The 20,424-nt window shown below is 47.7% G+C and overlaps 1 protein-coding gene across 1 annotated transcript in view; it reads left to right on the top strand.

Annotated features, from left to right (window-relative positions):
* LOC144596886 (synaptojanin-2-like) overlaps window positions 1-20,424 on the top strand; it is a 129,821-nt gene that overhangs the window by 83,074 nt on the left and 26,323 nt on the right. The window contains exons 14-17 of the mRNA XM_078405752.1: window positions 3,707-3,899; window positions 9,101-9,259; window positions 11,695-11,854; window positions 18,954-19,065. Of these exons, the coding sequence (XP_078261878.1) occupies window positions 3,707-3,899; window positions 9,101-9,259; window positions 11,695-11,854; window positions 18,954-19,065 (624 nt within the window). The remainder of the gene's footprint in view (window positions 1-3,706; window positions 3,900-9,100; window positions 9,260-11,694; window positions 11,855-18,953; window positions 19,066-20,424) is intronic.

Below are 20,424 nucleotides of genomic sequence, written 5' to 3'. Positions count from 1 at the left end.
CAATTTTATTAGATTGCTTTGAACTAAAGATATGATCTTTCTTAAATCTCCTTTTTTGTGATTTTAGTCTCCACTTCAGCCCCCACGTGCGATTTCCCCTGAATCTCTACATTTGTCATTTCTGCCTGACCGCCTGAGGGCAGTCACGGTGGCGCAGCGGTAGAGTTGCCGCCTTACAGCGAATGCAGCGCCGGAGACCCGGGTTCCATCCCGACTACGGGTGCTGTACTTTCTCCCCGTGACCTGCGTGGGTTTTCTCCGAGATCTTCGGTTTCCTCCCACACTCCAAAGACGTGCAGGTTTGTAGGTTAATTGGCTTGGTAAATGTAAAAATTGTCCCTAGTGGGTGTAGGATGGTGTTAATGTGCGGGGATCGCTGGGCGGCACATTACATTTACCAAGCCAATTAACCTACAAACCTGTGGGAGTGTGGGAGGAAACTGAAGATCTCGGAGGAAACCCACACAGGTCACGGGAAGAACGTAGAAACTCGGTACAGACAGCACCCGTAGTCAAGATCAAACCCGGGTCTCTGGCGCTGCATTCGCTGTAAGGCAGCAATTCTACCGCTGCGCCACCGTGCCGCCCTGATTGTAATTCGAAGACTGATTTTAAATCTTTAACTTTCAGAGAAGCTCCAATCTTGTGAATTCTTGACATGGGTATTTCTATTAGAAATGGTTTAACATTCAAGATCCGAAGGGACATGTTTCATTTTGGATTGGGCACAGCAGTCTGCGTTTTGATATAGTTTTTGAAAGTTTTGCAAGAATCCGTAGATAGACTGCTTGCACTTGAACCTAATCATATCATATATCATATCATATATATACAGCCGGAAACAGGCCTTTTCGGCCCTCCAAGTCCGTGCCGCCCAGTGATCCCCGTACATTAACACTATCCTACACCCACTAGGGACAATTTTTACATTTACCCAGCCAATTAACCTACATACCTGTACGTCTTTGGAGTGTGGGAGGAAACCGAAGATCTCGGAGAAAACCCACGCAGGTCACGGGGAGAACGTACAAACTCCTTACAGTGCAGCACCCGTAGTCAGGATCGAACCTGAGTCTCCGGCGCTGCATTCGCTGTAAAGCAGCAACTCTACCACTGCGCTACCGTGGAAGGGAATCAGCTTAAACATAAACAACTCTTTCATCACACCCCACTCAAAATTGATGATCCATGAATGTAGCTAATCTAGGAGGATGTAAGACTGAGAACAAAAAGTCTTCATCACTGAGAAAACACAGGGTACGACAGTCTGAAGAAGGGTCTCGACCCGAAATGTCACCCATTCCTACTCTCCAGAGGTGCTGCCTGTCCCGCTGAGTGACTCCAACATCTTGTGTCGACCTTCGAAGGACACGACATGGTGGCTTCATGCGGTAGATCAGATTGAACACTCTGATGCAGTGGATTTGGGGTCTTATTTGTTAATGTCATCAATAAACCAAGGTCAGTGGAAGGTGAAACAACGTTCAGTTTAGTTTGGTTTAGAAATACAGCATGGAAACAGGCCCTTCGGCCCACCGAGTCTGCACCGACCAGCGACCCCCGCACATTAACACTATCCTACTCACACGAGGGACCATTTATATTTATTCCAAGCCAATTAACCAACACACCGATTTATTCACAAAATGCTGGAGTAACTCAGCAGGTCAGGCAGCATCTCGGGAGAGAAGGAATGGGTGACGTTTCGGGTCGAGACCCTTCTTCAGACTGATGTCAGGGGGGCGGGACAAAGGAAGGATGCAGGTGGAGACAGGAAGATAGAGGGAGATCTGGGAAGGAGGAGGGGAAGAGAGGGACAGAGGAATTATCTAAAGTTGGAGAAGTCGACGTTCATACCACCGGGCTGCAAACTGCCCAGGCGAAATATGAGGTGCTGCTCCTCCAACTTCCGGTGGGCCTCACTATGGCACTGGAGGAGGCCCATGACAGAAAGGTCAGACTGGGAATGGGAGGGGGAGTTAAAGTGCTCGGCCACCGGGAGATCAGTTTTGTTAATGCGGACCGAGCGCAGGTGTTCAACGAAGCGATCGCCGAGCCTGCGCTTGGTTTCGCCAATGTAAATACGCTTGGTTTCGCCGATGTAAATACGCTTGTACGTCTTTGGAGTGTGGGAGGAAACCAAAGATCTCGGAGAAAACCCACGCAGGTCACGGGGAGAACGTACAGTGGTAGTTTACCACTATTTACCATATATATTAATGATTTGGAAGAGGGAATTAGAAGCAACACTAGCAAGTTTGCGGATGACACAAAGCTGGGTGGCAGTGTAAACTGCGAAGAGGATGTTAGGAGGTTGCAGGGTGACCTGGACAGGTTGAGTGAGTGGGCAGATGCAGTATAATATAGATAAATGTGAGGCTATCCACTTTGGCGGCAGAAACAAGGAGGCAGATTATTATCTCAATGGAGTTAGGTTAGGTAAGGGGGAGGTGCAGCGAGACCTGGGTGTCCTTGTACACCAGTCACTGAAAGTTGGCGTGCAGGTACAGCAGGCAGTGAAGAAAGCTAATGGAATATTGGCCTTCATAACGAGAGGATCTCAGTATAGGAGTAAAGAGGTTCTTCTGCAGTTGTATAGGGCCCTGGTAAGACCCCATCTGGAGTATTGTGTACAGTTTTGGTCTCCTTATTTGAGGAAGGACATCCTTGTAATTGAGGCAGTGCAGCGTAGGTTCACGAGGTTAATCCCCGGGATGGCGGGGACTGTCATATGAGGAAAGATTGAAAAGACTAGGCTTGTATTCACTGGAGTTTAGAAGGATGAGAGGGGATCTTATAGAAACATATAAAATTATAAAAGGACTGGACAAGCCAGATGCAGGAAAAATGTTCCCAATGTTGGGTGAGTCCAGAACCAGGGGCCACAGTCTAAGAATAAAGGGGAGGCCATTTAAAACTGAGGTGAGAAAAAACTTTTTCACCCAGAGAGTTGTGAATTTGTGGAATTCTCTGCCACAGAAGGCAGTGGAGGCCAATTCACTGGATGGATTTAAGAGAGAGTTAGATAGAGTTCTAGGGGCTAGTGGAATCAAGGAGAGAAGGCAGGCACGGGGTATTGATTGTGGACGATCAGCCATGATCATAATGAATGGCGGTGCTGGCTTGAAGGGCCGAATGGCCTCCTCCTGCACCTAGTTTCTATGTTTCTATGTTAGTCGGGATGGACCCCGGGTCTCTGGCGCTGTAAGGCCTTGGTGGACATCTACAACACACGATGCCTCAGAAAAGCCACCAGCATCCACAAAGACTCTTCACACCCCTGCAACAAGGCCTTCTACGCCCGCACCTCCAGACTCAGGAACAGCTTCATCCCCAGGGCCAAAGCTGCTATGAACCGGTCCTGCTGAGCCGGATGGTCACATCGCTCAGTGATCCGGCACAGACCTACTTGCACTTTATTCCGTTTTAAAACTGTTACAATTTGTTTCATTGGGTTGTTTAAATTAATACTGACGAGCTAATTAAATTATTGCATCGTTATGGGAGGCGCATTCCCAATCTCGTTGTACCCCTGTACAATGGCAATAAAGATATATTGGTTGATTGGTTGATTGATTGATTGATTGATTGATTGATTGATTGATTGATTGATTGATTGATTGATTGATTGATTGATTGATTGGTAAGGCAGCAACTCTAACGCTGCGCCGCCCAAATACAGTAAAAAAACTTTTTTTTCTTTCAGGGAAATTGCTGTGGACAGGGTGAAGACTGGGATGGGAGGAAAAGCTGGAAATAAAGGAGCAGTGGCTATCCGCCTGCAGTTCCACAGCACCAGACTCTGCTTTGTATGTGCCCACCTGACAGCAGGACAGTCACAAGTGAAAGAAAGGAATGAAGATTATCGAGAAATCACGCAGAAACTCAGCTTCCCAATGGTATTATTTACTTGTTTACCATAAAGTGAAGTTCTGGATAATGTGCAGTGGCACACAGTCGCATGTTCGGTGACCAGATTCACAGTTAGCGCAAACTGTACCTTTTTATTAACTGGTTCCCACAGTCTTTGCCGTTGAGTTGGTTCATCCAAATGCAGTGGCGATCGCTCTGGGACTCATTGCATGAGTTGTTTCCATGTAACAATAGACCTTTTCAATCAGGGCACATTGTAACGACACATGAAAAGATGGTTCAAGCAGTGTAAGGAAGTAATTGAGAGGTGGGAGGGAACGCAGATAGTGAAACAGTGATGGGAGTTGTTCTGAAACCTGTAGTTTAGTTTAGTTTAGAGATACGGCGCAGAAACAGACCCATCAGCCCACCGAGCCCGCACCGACCAGCGATCCCCGCACATTAAGATTATTAAGAGGATCGGACACGCTAGAGGCAGGAAACATGTTCCCAATGTTGGGGGAGTCCACAACCAGGGGCCACAGTTTAAGAATAAGGGGTAGGCCATTTAGAACGGAGATGAGGAAAAACTTTTTCAGTCAGAGAGTTGTGAACCTGTGGAATTCTCTGCCTCAGAAGGCAGTGGAGGCCAATTCTCCGAATGCATTCAAGAGAGAGCTAGATAGAGCTCTTAAGGATAGCGGAGTCAAGGGGTATGGGGAGAAGGCAGGAATGGGGCACTGATTGAGAATGATCAGCCATGATCACATTGAATGGTGGTACTGGCTCGAAGGGTCGAATGGCCTCCTCCTGCACCTATTGTCTATTGTTTATTAACACTATCCTCCACCCACTAAGGAAATGTTACATTTTATACCAAACCAATAAAGCTGCAAACTTTGGATGTGTGGGAGGAAACTGAAGATCTCGGAGAAAACCTACACAGGTCACGGGGAGAAGGTGCAAACTCCGTACAGACAGCACCCGTAGTCGGGATTGAACCCGGGTCTCTGGCGCTGTAAGGCAGTAGCTCTACCGCTGCGCCACAGTGCCACCCTATCTGTAATGTAAAAATACTGAAAACTGATTTCAATGAGGGCAGTCTTATAAAAGAGAATTGGTCCTGGAGGTGGGTGGTGGGGGGGGGGGAGGCAAATCAGGTGGTGCAAGTAAAATGCAAGTCAGATGTAATAAAGAAAGGCGTGTGAAATGTTGAATTGATATGAATGATGAAAATCGAACAGTCAGGTTTCCAAAAGGCAGATGATAAACATAGAAGGAGATCTCACAAAATGCTGGAGTAACTCAGCAGGTCAGGCAGTATCTAGGAGAGAGGGAATGGGTGACGTTTCGGGTCGAGACCCTTCTTCAGACTGATGTCAGGGGAGGCGGGACAAAGATAGGATAATAATAATATATTCCTTTATTCGTCCCACACCGGGGAAATTTACAGTATTACGGCAGCAAAGGGGATAGCAAGAGATCATTCATTATAAATAAAAGATTCATAAATTGTCATTCTTAGCTGTTATTGTTGACTGGTCTGCTGGGAGCAGTGCTGGTTGTGCAGTCTCACAGCAGCGGGAAGGCAGGACCTCCTATATCTCTCCTTCACGCACTTGGGGTGAAGGAGTCTGTCACTGAAGGAGCTACTCAGTGCAGTGACAGTGACCTGCATGGGGTGGGAGTCGTTGTCCAGCAGCGATGTTATCTTTGCCATCATCCTCCTCTCTCCCACCGCCTGCACTGAGTCGAGGGGGCAACCCAGGACAGAGCTGGCCTTCCTGACCAGCTTGTCGAGTCTCTTCCCTTCCGCCGCTGAGATGCTGCTGCTCCAGCAGACCACTCCATAGAAAATGGCCGATGCAACCACTGTGTTGTATAGATGGAGACAGGAAGACAGTGGGAGAACTGGGAAGGGGGAGAGGGGGGGGGGGGGGGGGGGGGGAGGGGGGAGGGGGGGGGGGAGGGGGAGGGGGGGGGAGGGGGGGGGAGGGGGGAAAAGAGTGAGACAGAGGAACTATCTAAAGTTGGAGAAGTCAATGTTCATACCATTGGGCAGCACCTCATATTTCGCTTGAGCAGCTTGCAGCCCAGTGGTATGAACATTGACTTCTCCAACTTTAGATAGTTCCTCTGTCCCTCTCTTTCCCTTCCCCCCCCCCCCTTCCCAGTTCTCCCTCTATCTTCCTGTCTCAACCTATATCCTTCCTTTGTCCCGCCCCCCTGACATCAGTCTGAAGAAGGGTCTCGACCCGAAACGTCACCCATTCCCTCTCTCCTAGATGCTGCCTGACTTGCTGAATTACTCCAGCATTTTGTGACACCTTCGATTTGTACCAGCATCTGCAGTTATTTTTCCACGCAATATAGAAGGAGATAGACAGATTTAGCTCTTGGGGCTAACGGAATCAGGGGAGATGGGGGAAAAAGCAGGAACGGGGTACTGATTTTGGATGATCAGCCATGATCATATTGAATGGCGGTGCTTGTTCGAAGGGGCGAATGGCCTACCCTTGCACCTATTTTCTATGCTTCTATGTTTCTGAGACTGTACGTTAGGTGAATAGTCCTGGTTACTAGGTTGGACATGGCGATAATTCAGCAACTCTCCACTAAGGTGTTTCAATAGAACATCGCAATGGTCTGTTGTCTCAGAACTGCCTAGATCTTCCTTGTTTGTCCTAACATTTGATGTAGCAGGTCGGGCAGCATCTCAGGAGAGAAGGAATGGGTGACGTTTCGGGTCGAGACCCTTCTTCAGACTTGAGTCTGAAGAAGGGTCTCGACCCGAAACGTCACCCATTCCTTCTCTCCTGAGATGCTGCCTGACCTGCTGAGTTACTCCAGCATTTTGTGAAATAAACACCTTCGATTTGTACCAGCATCTGCAGTTATTTTCTTACACTAGCAATTGATGCTGTATGTGTGGAGTCTGCAGGTTCTCTCTGCTACTGGTTGCCTCCGCACAGACAGCACCCAGAGTCAGGATTGAATCCGGGTCTCTGGTGCTGTCAGACAGCAACTCTACCGCTGCACCGCCATGCCGCCCTGTGTTGGACAGAGAGTGCGCACAACAGCAATGGTAAACGGAATGTGTGAGGGCGGTCACGGTGGCCCAGCGGTAGAGTTGCTGCCTTACAGCGCCTACAGACACGAGTTCGATCCCGACTACAGGTGCCGTCTGTACGGAGTTTGTACGTTCTCCCCGTGACCTGCGTGGGTTTTCTCCGAGATCTTCGGTTTCCTCCCACACTCCAAAGACGTACAGGTTTGCAGGTTAATTGGCTTGGTGTATGTGTAAATTGTCCCTAGAGTGCGAGGATCATTGGTCGGCCAATTGGACTCGGTGAGCCAACGGCCCTGTTTCCACTGTATCTCTAAAGTAAACTAAACATGCTGGGAACAATGAACAGGTCAGGCAGCTCTGTGGAAAGAGAAACCATTATTGCTTCTGATTTTCAGCCTCTGCTGTGGATTCGATGGACTAGATTAATTTTGCCAGAGAAATTAGGCCTCAGCAGGGTCTTGCTTTTCAATGTCATTGTCAGCACTAAAAGCTGTTCTTTTCTGTTATGAATTCATATTTACGATTCACCTGAAGAAAGTTAATTAATAAGTGAAAAATATTTTTCTGGTAAAACTGTTAAAATAATAAAACTATCTCATTTCTTTGATAAATATCTGCAGTTTTCCCACAGCTGTGTTTTCTATCCACAAGAATATTTTCTTTTCTTTTGGGTGTAAGCAGCAGGTGTACTCCTGAATATAGCTGACACATTCCATTCAAACTTAGTGCGTATGAAGGAACTGCAGATGCTACATAGAAACGTAGAAAATAGGTGCAGGAGGAGGCCATTCGGCCCTTCGAGCCAGCACCGCCATTCATTGTGATCATGGCTGATCATCTACAATCAGTAACCCGTGCCTGCCTTCTCCCCGTATCCCTTGATTCCACTAGCCCTTAGAGCTCTATCTAACTCTCTTTTAAATTCACCCAGTGAATTGGCCTCCACTGCCCTCTGTGGCAGGGAATTCCTCAAATTCACAACTCTCTGGGTGAAAAAGCTTTGTCTCATCTCAGTTTTAAATGGCCTCCCCTTTATTCTTAGACTGTGGCCCCTGGTTCTGGACTCCCCCAACATTGGGAACATTTTCCCTGCATCTAGCTTGCCCAGTCCTTTTATAATTTTATACTTTTCTGTACGATCCCCTCTCGTCCTTCTAAATTCCAGTGAATACAAGCCCATCTAAATTCCAATGAATACAAGCCCTAGGTTTAAACCGAAGAGAGGCACAGAGTGCTGGAGTAACTCAGCGGGTCAGGCAGCATCTCTGGGGAAAAGGAATAGGTGACGTTTCGGGTCGAGACCCTTCTACAGACTGAGAGTCAGGGGAAAGGGAAACGAGATATATTTTCTTTTCAAATGTAGCTTCTCCACCTTGGCGTTTGCTCTCAATGCACCTTCAGTTGCCTTCATTTTTGCTTTTAGATTGTATTAGACAATAGGTGCAGGAGGAGGCCATTCGGCCCTTTGAGCCAGCACCACCATTCAATGTGATCATGGCTGATCATTCTCAATCAGTACCCCGTTCCTGCCTTCTCCCCATACCCCCTGACTCCGCTATCCTTAAGAGCTCTACCTAGCTCTCTCTTGAATTGTATTCAAATCGAAGGTAGACACAAAATGCTGGAGTAACTCAGCGGGTCAGGCAGCATCCCTGGAGAGAAGGAATGGGTTATTTCAGTCTGAAGAAGGGCCTCGACCCGAAACGTCACCCATTCCTTCTCTCCCGAGCTGCTGCCTGACCCACTGAGTTACTCCAGCATTTTGTGTCTTCCTTCGTTTTAAACTAAAAGGGGATTTGTTTTCAAGGTCCAATGCTTTAATCTCCTTGTATGAACCATGGCATATTTGGTGAATCAAGAAAACAAATCTGAACTATAACATAGATTGGCATAAATGCTGGAGTAACTATGCAACCTTGAAAACAAATCTATGTTGGAGTTCAGACACAAAATGCTGGAGTAACTCAGCAGGTCAGGCAGCATCTAGGAGAGAGGGAAAGGGTGACGTTTCGGGTCGAGACCCTTCTTCAGACCCGAAACATCACCTATTCCTTTTCTTCAGAGATGTTGTCTGACCCGCTGAGTTACTCCAGCATTTTGTGTCTATATTCGGTATAAATCAACTAACCCTTTCACTGTTTGAGGGGATTACGTGTGCTTTTGCTCTTCTTCTGGCAGGGGAGGAATGTTTTTTCGCATGACTACGTATTCTGGTGTGGAGATTCCAACTTCCGAATTGACCTCCCATATGATGAAGTCATGCAGCACATTAAGAGAAGGGATTGGAGACTTCTTCAGGCTCATGACCAGTTGCAACAACAGAAGATGGATAGCAAGGTGAGTGCACGGAATGGGAAGGAGGAAGCGAAACGGTGGCGCAGCGGTAGAGCTACTGCCTTGCAGCGCCAGAGACCCAAGGTATGGTCCCGACTACGGGCGCCGTCTGCACGGAGTTTGTACGTTCTCCCCGTGACCTGCGTGGGTTTTCTCCGACATCTTCGGTGTAAGTGTAAATTGTCCCTTGTGTGACTAGTAGGGTACCGCAAGGCTCGGTGCTGGGACCGCAGCTATTTACAATATACATCAATGACTTGGATGAAGGGATTAAAAGTACCATTAGCAAATTTGCAGATGACACAAAGCTGGGTGGCAGTGTGAACTGTGAGGAAGATGCTATGAGGTTGCAGGGTGACTTGGACAGGTTGTGTGAGTGGGCGGATGCTTGGCAGATGCAGTTTAATGTGGATAAGTGTGAGGTTATCCACTTTGGTGGTAAGAATAGGAAGGCAGATTATTATCTGAATGGTGTCAAGTTAGGAACAGGGGACGTACAATGAGATCTGGGTGTCCTAGTGCATCAGTCACTGAAAGGAAGCATGCAGGTACAGCAGGCAGTGACGAAAGCCAATGGAATGTTGGCCTTCATAACAAGAGGAGTTGAATATAGGAGCAAAGAGGTCCTTTTGCAGTTGTACAGGGCCCTACTGAGACCGCACCTGGAGTACTGTGTGCAGTTTTGGTCTCCAAATTTGAGGAAGGATATTCTTGCTATTGAGGGCGTGCAGCGCAGGTTTACTCGGTTAATTCCCGGAATGGTGGGACTATCATATGTTGAAAGACTGGAGCGACTAGGCTTGTATACACTGGAATTTAGAAGGATGAGAGGAGATCTTATCGAAACGTATAAGATTATTAAGGGGTTAGACACGTTAGAGGCAGGAAACATGTTCCCAATATTGGGGGAGTCCAGAACAAGTGGCCACAGTTTAAGAATAAGAGGTAGGCCATTTAGAACGGAGATGAGGAAAAACTTTTTCAGTCAGAGAGTTGTGAATCTGTGGAATTCTCTGCCTCAGAAGGCAGTGGAGGCCAATTCTCTGAATGCATTCAAGAGAGAGCTAGATAGAGCTCTTAAGGATACAACGGGACCCCACCACTGGCCATATCTTCCCATCCCCTCCCCTTTCTGCATTCCACAGAGACCACTCCCTCAGTAACTCCATGGTCCACTCGTCCCTTCCTACCCAAACCACCCCATCCCCGGGCACTTTCCCCTGCAACCGCACGAGATGCAACACCTGTCCCTTTACCTCCCCCCTCAACTCCATCCAAGGACCCACACAGTCTTTCCAGGTGAGACAGAGGTTCACCTGCACCTCCTCCAACCTCATCTATTGTATCCGCTGCTCTAGATGTCAACTTATTTACATCAGCGAAACCAAACGCAGTCTCGGCGATCGCTTTGCTCAATACCCTCGCTCAGTCCGCCTTAACCAACCTGATCTCCCGGTGGCTGAGCACTTCAACTCCCCCTCCCACTCCCAGTCTGACCTTTCTGTCATGGGCCTCCTTCAGTGCCATAGTGAGGCCCACCGGAAATTGGAGGAACAGCACCTCATATTTCGCTTGGGCAGCTTGCAGCCCAGTGGTATGAACATTGACTTCTCCAACTTTAGATAGTTCCTCTGTCCCTTTCTTCCCCTCCCCCTTCCCAGATCTCCCTCTATCTTCCTGTCTCCACCTATATCCTTCCTTTGTCCCGCCCCCCTGACATCAGTCTGAAGAAGGGTCTCGACCCGAAATGTCACCCATTCCTTCTCTCCTGAGATGCTGCCTGACCCGCTGAGTTACTCCAGCATTTTGTGAAATAAATATCTTCGATTTGTACCAGCATCTGCAGTTATCTTCTTACAGTACCTGTAGTCGGGATCGAACCCGGGTCTCTGGCGCTGCAAGCGCTGTAAGGCAGCAACTCTACGGCTGTGCCACCGTGCCTCTCCATGTTCTCCCAGTGACTGCGTGGGTTTTATCTGGGTTCTCCGGTTTTGTCCCACGTCGCGAACATGTAGGGTTTTTTGGTTAATCAGCTGTGTAAAATTGTCTCTAATGTATCGGGACTGGATGGGAAAATGGCATAACATAGAACTCGTGTGAATGGGTGATCAATGTTTGCAGTAGGCCTGTTGGGGCTAAGGCTGTATCTGTGCTGTATCTCTAAACCATAAGCCAACTAAAACAGCCTCTGAACATCTGATTGTCGTGGCGTGGAGTTGAGCATGTCTCATTGTGTTCACTTGTGATTTTAAGGCATCGTTCGTTGCTTGAATCCGATTACGCCCATCAGTTCTCTAACAAAATGGTTGAAGTAACTGGACCGGGGTGGGGGGGGGGGGGGGGTGAATGATATAAAGGGCATGTGAAGTGCAAAACTCCAACAAAAAAAAATACAATTGTAAATATTCCTTAAAATAAAAGATCGTTCTTTCACTTAGGTTTTTAAAGACTTTTCTGAAGGCACCATCAACTTTGCTCCAACGTACAAATATGACGTGGGGACAGATGTCTATGACACCAGTGACAAAGGGCGAATACCTGCCTGGACCGACAGGGTGCTGTGGTGGAAGAAAAATAAAACAGCCTTTGATGTGCCAGGTACGTACGTTACTAAACTAAACCCTTACCTTCTGGAAGTAGAGTGGGAGCATCAATCTATATACTAACACTCTCGTTTGTTTGTTTGTTTGTTCCTGAACTACAGCCAAAACGGCACACGATAGCGTGACAATTTTAGGCCCACCTTACTCACCGTCGTCCCTTTGGTGCTAATGGACGAAGTTGCGTTGAAATCGGTGTCATGTTTTTTACGTTATTCACATTTTAAAGTTTAAATCTATCTCCTGGGAGGGAAGGAGGGGGGGAGGGGGGTGGAGGGAGGGAGGGGGGTGAAGGGAGGAGGGGAGGGAGGGGAGGGAGGGGAGGGAGGAGGGAGGAGAGGGGAAAAGGGGGGTTGAGGGGCATGGAATGGGGGAGGGGAGAAAGAAGGGTAAGGGGAGGGAGGGGGAGGAGAGGGGAAAAGGGGGGTTGAGGGGATGGGGTGGAGGGAGGGGAGAAGGGAGGGGAAGGGGAGGGGGAGGGGGGGTTGGAGGGAGGGGGAGAGGGGAGGGGAAGGGGTGGGGGTGGGGGGAGGAGAGGGGAAAAGGGGGGGGGAGTGGGATGGAGTGGAGGGAGGGAGGGGGTGAAGGGAGGGAGGGGGGTGGAGGGGGGATTGAGGGGGTGGAGGGAGGGGAGAGGGAATGGGAAGGGAAAAGGGGGGTTGAGGGGGATGGAGTTGGGAGAGGGGAAGGGGGAGGGGGGGGTTGGAGGGAGGAGAGAGGGGATGAGAGGGGAGGAAGAGGGGAGAGGGGATGGGGAGGGGGGGGGGAGAGGGGAGGGGGAGTGGGGAAGGAGAGGGTGCTGCACCAATGCAGGAGAGGTTTGGGCGCAACGGGTCCACTTGGTCTAGTACCCAATAATAACGACCTCTAGTCAAAATGTCTAGGACAGAGAGCGATTGTCTCCTTTAGAATACAGAGACAAACTATGCGGGAACAAAGTATTGTGAAAAATGTGTTGACTTATAGATGTGTTAATTATTGGTGAAAAAGGTGTTCAACCAAACATGGATCTACATGCTATTTACATTTCACATCTTTCTTTAACTGGTGTGATGCTATCATCAGGTTCATTTGCAAAGAGTGTTATTCTTTCCCTCTTGTGCAGAACATTTAACAGTGTAGCATCGGAACACACCCAGGGTATCAGGGGGCAGATACTGGCATGGACAGCAGGTTGGCTGGATGGCAGAAGGCAGAAAGTGGCAATAAAGGGGGTGTTTCTGCTTGGCTGCCAATGACTAGCGGAGTTCCGCAGGGCTCGGTGCTGGGGCCGCTGTTCTTCATGTCGTATATTAATGATTTGGACGAGGGGATTGAAGGCTTTGTGGCCAAGTTTGCAGATGATATGAAAATAGGTGGAGGGGCAGGTAGTGCAGAGAAAGCAGGGACTCTGCAGAAGGGCTTGGACAGGTTGGGAGAGTGGGCAGAGAAGTGGCAGATGGAATATAGTGTAGCAAAGTGTGGAGTCGTGCGTTTTGATGGTAGGAATAAAGGCGTAGACTATTTTCTCAATGGGGAGAGAATCGGAGGTGCAAAGGGACTTGGGAGTGCTGGTGCAGGATTCCCAAAAATCTAATCTGCAAGTCGAATCGGTAGTAAGGAACGCAAACTCAATGCTAGCATTTATTTCAAGAGGGCTTGTATACACAAACAGGGATGTAATGTTGAGGCTCTACAAGGCACTGGTCGGGCCACATTTGGAATATTGTGAGCAATTTTGGGCCCCATATCTGAGGAAGGATGTGCTGGCTCTGGAGAGGGTCCAGAGGAGGTTTACGAGAATGATCCCAGGAATGAGTGGGTTAACCTATGATGAGTGTTTGTCGGCACTGGGCCTGCACTCGCTGGAGTTTAGAAGGATAAGGGGCGACCACATTGAAACTTACCAAAACTTACCAAAGGAGTGGATGTGGAGAGGATGTTTCCACCAGTGGGCGGGTCTAGGACTAGAGGTCACAGCCTCAGAATTAGAGGACGTTCTTTTAGGAAGGAGATGAGGTGGATTTTCTTTAGTCAGAGTGTGGTGAATCTGTGGAATTCTTTGCCACAGAAGGCTGTGGAGGCCATCAATTGATATTTTTTAAGGCAAAGATAGATAGATTCTCGATTGGTACGGGTGTCAGGAGTGATGGGGAGAAGGCAGGAGAATGGGGTTAGGAGGGAGAGATAGATCAGCCATGATTAAATGGCGGAGTAGACTTCTTGGGCCGATTGGCCTAATTCTGCTCCTATCACATGGCCCTATGACCTTTTGACGCCCTTCAGCCATGATAAACATGATGCCAGAACAAACTAGTCCCTTCTACCTGCATGTAATCTATGTCCTTACCTATTCTGCATATCCATATACCTATCTAAAAGCCTCTTCAAAGCCACTCATTTATCTGATTCCACCATCATCCCTGGCCGTGCATTTCCCCAGGCACCCATACATACATAGACAATAGGTGCAGGAGGAGGCCATTCGGCCCTTCGACCCACCACCGCCATGCAATGTGATCATGGCTGATCATCCACAATTCCTCTTTGGAATGAACTGATCCTGCACCTTCTGAATTATTCCCAGGAATACCTGCCATTGCTGTTCCACCGTCTTCCCAGCTAGGGTCCCTTTCCAGTCAACTCTGGCCAGCTCCTCTCTCATGCTTCCATCGTCCTCCTTGCTCAACTGCAATACTGACACTCCCGATTTTACCATCTCCCTCTCAAATTGCAGATTAAAACTTATCATATTATGATCACTACCTCCTAATGGTTCCTTTACCTTGAGTTCCCTTATTAAATCCGGTTCATCACACAACACCAAATCCAGAATTGCCTTCTCCCTGGTAGGCTCCAGTACAAGCTGCTCCAAGAATCCATCTCGGAGGCACTCCACAAACTCCCTTTCTTGGGGTCCATTACCAAGCTGATTTCCCCAGACTACCTGCATGTTGAAATCTCCCATAACCACTGTAGCATTACCTTTGTTACATGCTAATTTTAACTCCTGATGCAACTTGCACCCAATATCCAGGCTACAGTTTGGCGGCCTGTAGATAACTCCCATTAGGGTCATTTTACCCGTACAATTTTGCAGTTCTATCCACAATGACTACATCTTCTGATTTTCTGTCACCCCTCGCAAGGGACTGAATGTCATTTCTTACCAACAGAGCCACCCCACCCCCTCTACCCACCTGTCTATCTTTTCGATAGGACGTATACCCCTGAATATTCAGTTCCCAGCCCTGGTCCTCTTGTAGCCATGTCTCTGTAATTCCCACAACATCATACTTGCCAATATCTAACTGAGCCTCAAGCTCATCCACTTTATTTCTTGTACTTCGCGCATTCATATATAACACTTTTAATTCGGTATTCACCTCCCCTCTCTCATCGGTTCCTATTTCACTTGACCTTACTCTCTTATCCCTTTTTGAACTTTCCGACCCATTAGTTTGGGTGTCCTTCGTAACTTTTCCTGTACTCTCTTCCCACTGCCCTTTGTTTGAAAAAAACGTACTACGCATATCTTCTTTAAACTTTGCCCATTTCACCTTAAAGATGTGCCCTCTAGTCTTTAAGGGCATCCTGGGGGAAAAGGCTCTGACTGTTTACCCTATCTCTGCTCCTCATAATTTGATATACGTCTATCACGCCTCCACTCAAACTTCCAGTGTTCAGTAAAATAATCCAGGTGAGTCCAAGCTCTCCTTATATCAAATACCCTCTAACCGGTCACGGTGGCGCAGCGGTAGAGCTGCTGCCTTACAGCGAATGCAGCGCCGGGGTTCCATCCAGACTACGGGTGTTGTCTGTACGGAGTTTGTACGTTCTCCCCGTGACCTGCGTGGGTTTTCTCCGAGATCTTCGGTTTCTTCCCACACTCCCAAGACGTACAGGTTTGTAGGTCAATTGGCTTGGTATAAATGTAAAAATTGTCCCTAGTGGGTGTAGGATAGTGTTAATGTGCGGGTATTTATTCACAAAATGCTGGAGTAACTCAGCAGGTCAGGCAGCATCTCAGGAGAGAAGGAATGGGTGACGTTTCGGGTCGAGACCCTTCTTCAGAAGGGTTAATGTGTGGGAATCGCTGGTCGGCGCGGACCTGATGTTTCTGTGCTGTATCTCTAAACTAAACTAAACTAAACTCAGCTATCTCCTCTAAACCTTCCCCATTGAACATTAAAGCTATGACCTTGAGTATTTCCACTGTCCGAGTTCCTGCCTCTCCTCAACACGTTTGTGCATCTTTAAGATAGATTGGTATGTTTTATGTGCTGTCTTTTTTCCCCAAACTGAGGTAGTTTTAGTTTTAGAGATACAGCGCGGAAACAGGCCCTTCGGGAACGGAGTCCGCACCAACCAGTATTCCCCGGGCTTTAATAGTGCCCGACACATTCACTAGGGACAGTTTTCACTCACACCAAGCCAATTAACCTACTAATTCTGCATGTCTTTGGAGTGTGGGAGGAAACCGAAGATCTCAGAGAAAACACACGGGGAGAACGTACGAAAACTCTGTACAGACAGCATCCGTAGTCGGGATCAATAGACAATAGACAATAGGTGCAGGAGGAGGCCATTCGGCCCTTCGAGCCAGCACCGCCATTCAATGTGATCATGGCTGATCATTCTCAATCAGTATCCCGTTCCTGCCTTCTCCCCATACCCCCTGACTCCGCTATCCTTAAGAGCTCTATCCAGCTCTCTCTTGAAGGCATTCAGAGAATTGGCCTCCACTGCCTTCTGAGGCAGAGAATTCCACAGATTCACAACTCTCTGACTGAAAAAGTTTTTCCTCATCTCAGTTCTAAATGGCCTACCCCTTATTCTTAAACTGTGGCCACTTGTTCTGGACTCCCCCAACATTGGGAACATGTTTCCTGCCTCTAACGTGTCCAACCCCTTAATAATCTTATACGTTTCGATAAGATCTCCTCTCATCCTTCTAAATTCGAACCCTGTCAAGTCAAGTCAAGTTTATTTGTCACATGCATATACACGATGTGCAGTGAAATGAAAGTGGCAATGCCTGCGGATTGTGCACAAAAAAGGATTACAGTTACAGCATATAAATAAAGTTAATACAGTTAATACAGAGAAGACTCCCTGGTGCTGCAAACACTGTAAGGCAGCAACTCTACCGCCGTGCCACCTTTAGTGTTCTGTTTTGGTTTTATCAATTTGTCCGGCCTTGAAGTCAAGTCAAGTCAAGTCAAGTCAAGTCAATTTTATTTGTATAGCACATTTAAAAACAACCCACGTTGACCAAAGTGCTGTACATCTGATTAGGTTCCAATGGAAAAAAAATGAAACATACAGTAGCACGCAAACAGTTCACAGCGCCTCCTCAATGAGCCTCAAACGCGAGGGAGTAGAAATAGGTTTTGAGCCTGGACTTAAAGGAGTCGATGGAGGGGGCAGTTCTGATGGGGAGAGGGATGCTGTTCCACAGTCTAGGAGCTGCAACCGCAAAAGCGCTGTCACCCCTGAGCTTAAGCCTAGACCGCGGGATAGTGAGTAGCCCCAAGTCGGCCGACCTGAGGGACCTGGAGTTAGAGAGGGGGGTTAGAAGATTTTTGATGTAGGGGGGGGAGTGTCCATTTAAGTCAAGTTTATTTGTCACATACACATAAATCATTCAGTTACCAGAGGCCTTTTAACCTCTTGTCCATTGAACGATATTCTGTGTAATGTTTAAGGAAGATGTGCAGGGCAAGTTTTCTTTGTACAGAGAGTGGTGCGTGCCTAGAGCGCACTGCCAGGGGTGGTAATGGAGGCAGGTACGATGGGGGCTTTTGAGGTTTTTGGATCAATACCTGGATATATGCATGGAATGGAGGAATACGGATCATGTCTAGGCAAAGGCGATTAGTTTATCTTGGCATCATGTTCAATAGACAATAGGTGCAGGAGGAGGCCATTCGGCCCTTCAAGCCAGCACCGCCATTCAATGTGATCATGGCTGATCATTCTCAATCAGTACCCCGTTCCTGCCTTCTCCCCATACCCCCTAACTCTGCTATCATTAAGAGCTCTATCTAGCTCTCTCTTGAATGCATTCAGAGAATTGGCCTCCACTGCCTTCTGAGGTAGAGAATTCCACAGATTCACAACTCTCTGACTGAAAAAGTTTTTCCTCATCTCAGTTCTAAATGGCCTACCCCTTAGTCTTAAACTGTGGCCCCTTGTTTGGGACTCCCCCAACATTGGGAACATATTTCCTGCCTCTAACGTGTCCAACCCCTTAATAATCTTATACGTTTCGATAAGATCTCCTCTCATCCTTCTCAGTTCCAGTGTATACAAGCCTAGTCGCTCCAGTCTTTCAACATATGACAGTCCCGCCATTCCGGGAATTAACCTAGTAAACCTACGCTGCACGCCCGCAATAGCACGGACATAATGGGATGAAGGGCCTGTTCCTGTGCTGTGCCGTTCTGTGTTCTTGATGCCCTTGATATTCAGAATCCCAGGCAACTTGTAATTCTTACACTCCTGCTGAATGTCGCCTCACCCAGAACTTCACAGGTAGGAAATTGATCCGACAATCTTCACCTCGTGAAATGAAGTATGTTATAAACAAAGGCACCCATAGAAACATTGAAAATAGGTGCAGGAGGAGGCCATTTGGCCCTTCGAGTCATCACCGCCATTCATTGCGATCATGGCTGATCATCCACAATCAGTAACCCGTGCCTGCCTTCTCCCCATACCCCTTGATTCCACTAGCCCCTAGAGCTCTATCTAACTCTCTTTTAAATTCATCTGGTGAATCGGCCTCCACTGCCTTCTGTGGCAGAGAATTCCACAAATTCACAACTCTGGGTGAAAAAGTTTCTCCACACCTCAGTCTCAATTGGCCTTCCCTTTATTCTTAGACTGTGTGGCCCCTGGTTCTGGACTCACCCAACATTGGGAACATTTTTCCTGCATCTAGCTTGTCCAGTCCTTTTATAATTTTGTACGTCTCTATAAGATCCCCTCTCATCTTTCTAAACTCCAGTGAATACAAGCCCCGGTCTTTCCAACCTTTCCTCACATGACAGTGAATGAAGTAAATGATTAAATATTAAGACCATTTAGAATGTTGTGTATTTACTGTATTTCAGATATAAGTTTAAGAGGATTGGATCGTGAATTAGAAACAAAGTTCGGGAGTGTAGGCAGTGGAGGTAACCTGCTGCATTATGGGAGGGCCGAACTGACAGCATCCGATCACAGGTGAGTTGCAGAAACCTGCTATACACATTTCTTGGGAGACTCGACAATAGGGATATTCGCCCTTGTTGGCTTGTCACGGTCCAGTAGTCACGGTCTCAGAGTAAGGGGTTCCCAAGTCAAATTGAAACATACAGAATAGTGAACGGCTTGGATAGAGTGGATGTGGAGAGAGCCTGTACTCGCTGGAGTTTAGAAGGATAAGGGGAGACCTCATTGAAACTTACCAAAACTTACCAAAGGCTTGGATAGAGTGGATATGGAGAGGATGTTTCCACTAGTGGGAGAGTCTAGGACCAGTCACAGCCTCAGAATTAAAGGTGGATTTTCTTTAGGCAGAGGGTGGTGAATCTGTGGAATTCTTTGTTACAGAAGGCTGTGGAGGCCGTCAGTGGATATTTTTAAGGCAGAGATAGATTCTTGATTAGTACAGGTGTCAGAGGTTATGGGGTTAGGGAGGAGAGATAGATCAGCCATGATTGAATGGCAGAGTAGACTTGATGGGCCGAATGGCCTGATTCTACTCCTATTTCTGTTCTGACATAATTATGTCAGTAGGACAGCACGGTGGAAGAGTTGCTGCCTTACAGCGCCAGAGACCCGGGTTCCATCCCGACTACGGGCGCTGTCTGTACGGAGTTTGTACGTTCTCCCCGTGACCTGCGTGGGTTTTCTCCGAGATCTTCGGTGGTTTCCTCCCACACTCCAAAGACGCACAGGTCTGTAGGTTAATTGGCTTGGTATAAATGTAAATTGTCCCTAGTGTGTGTAGAATAGTGTTGGTGTGCGGGGATCGCTGGTCGGTGTGGACTCGGCGGGCCGAAATGCCTGTTTCCGCGTTGTGTCTCGAAACTAAAAACTGAAGAAGGGTCTCGACCCGAAACATCACCTATTCTGTCTCTCCAGAGATGCTGCCTGACCTGCTGTTACTCCAGCTTTTTGTGCCTATCGTCTCTAATTATGATAATACTTTTTTATGTTCAAATGTATTCATTGCAATTGCTATTTATATTTGTATTGTGAAAAACATCAAGTGATGTTATTGATGCAGCCTTCAGGTGGCGCTGCAGGTCCACGAGATACAATCAGCACTCCCACAACTTTCAATAGTGGTTACAAAGTCCTGCTGCTCATGTTATCAGTCTGACATTAAGCTTTAGTCTTGTACGAGGATGTTGCCAGGACTAGAGGCTCTGAGCTATAGGGAGAGGTTGAGCAGGCTGGGTCTCTCTTTCCATGGAGCGTAGGAGGATGAGGGGCGATCTTATAGAGGTGTACAAAATCATGAATAGATCGGGTAGATGCACAGAGTCTCTTGCCCAGAGTAGGGGAATCGAGGACCAGAGGACATAGGTTCAAGGT

This window comes from Rhinoraja longicauda, chromosome 9 (assembly GCF_053455715.1).
Source record: "Rhinoraja longicauda isolate Sanriku21f chromosome 9, sRhiLon1.1, whole genome shotgun sequence".
Taxonomy (NCBI): Eukaryota; Metazoa; Chordata; class Chondrichthyes; order Rajiformes; family Arhynchobatidae; genus Rhinoraja; species Rhinoraja longicauda.
This window is presented reverse-complemented; position numbering and strand designations above follow the sequence as displayed.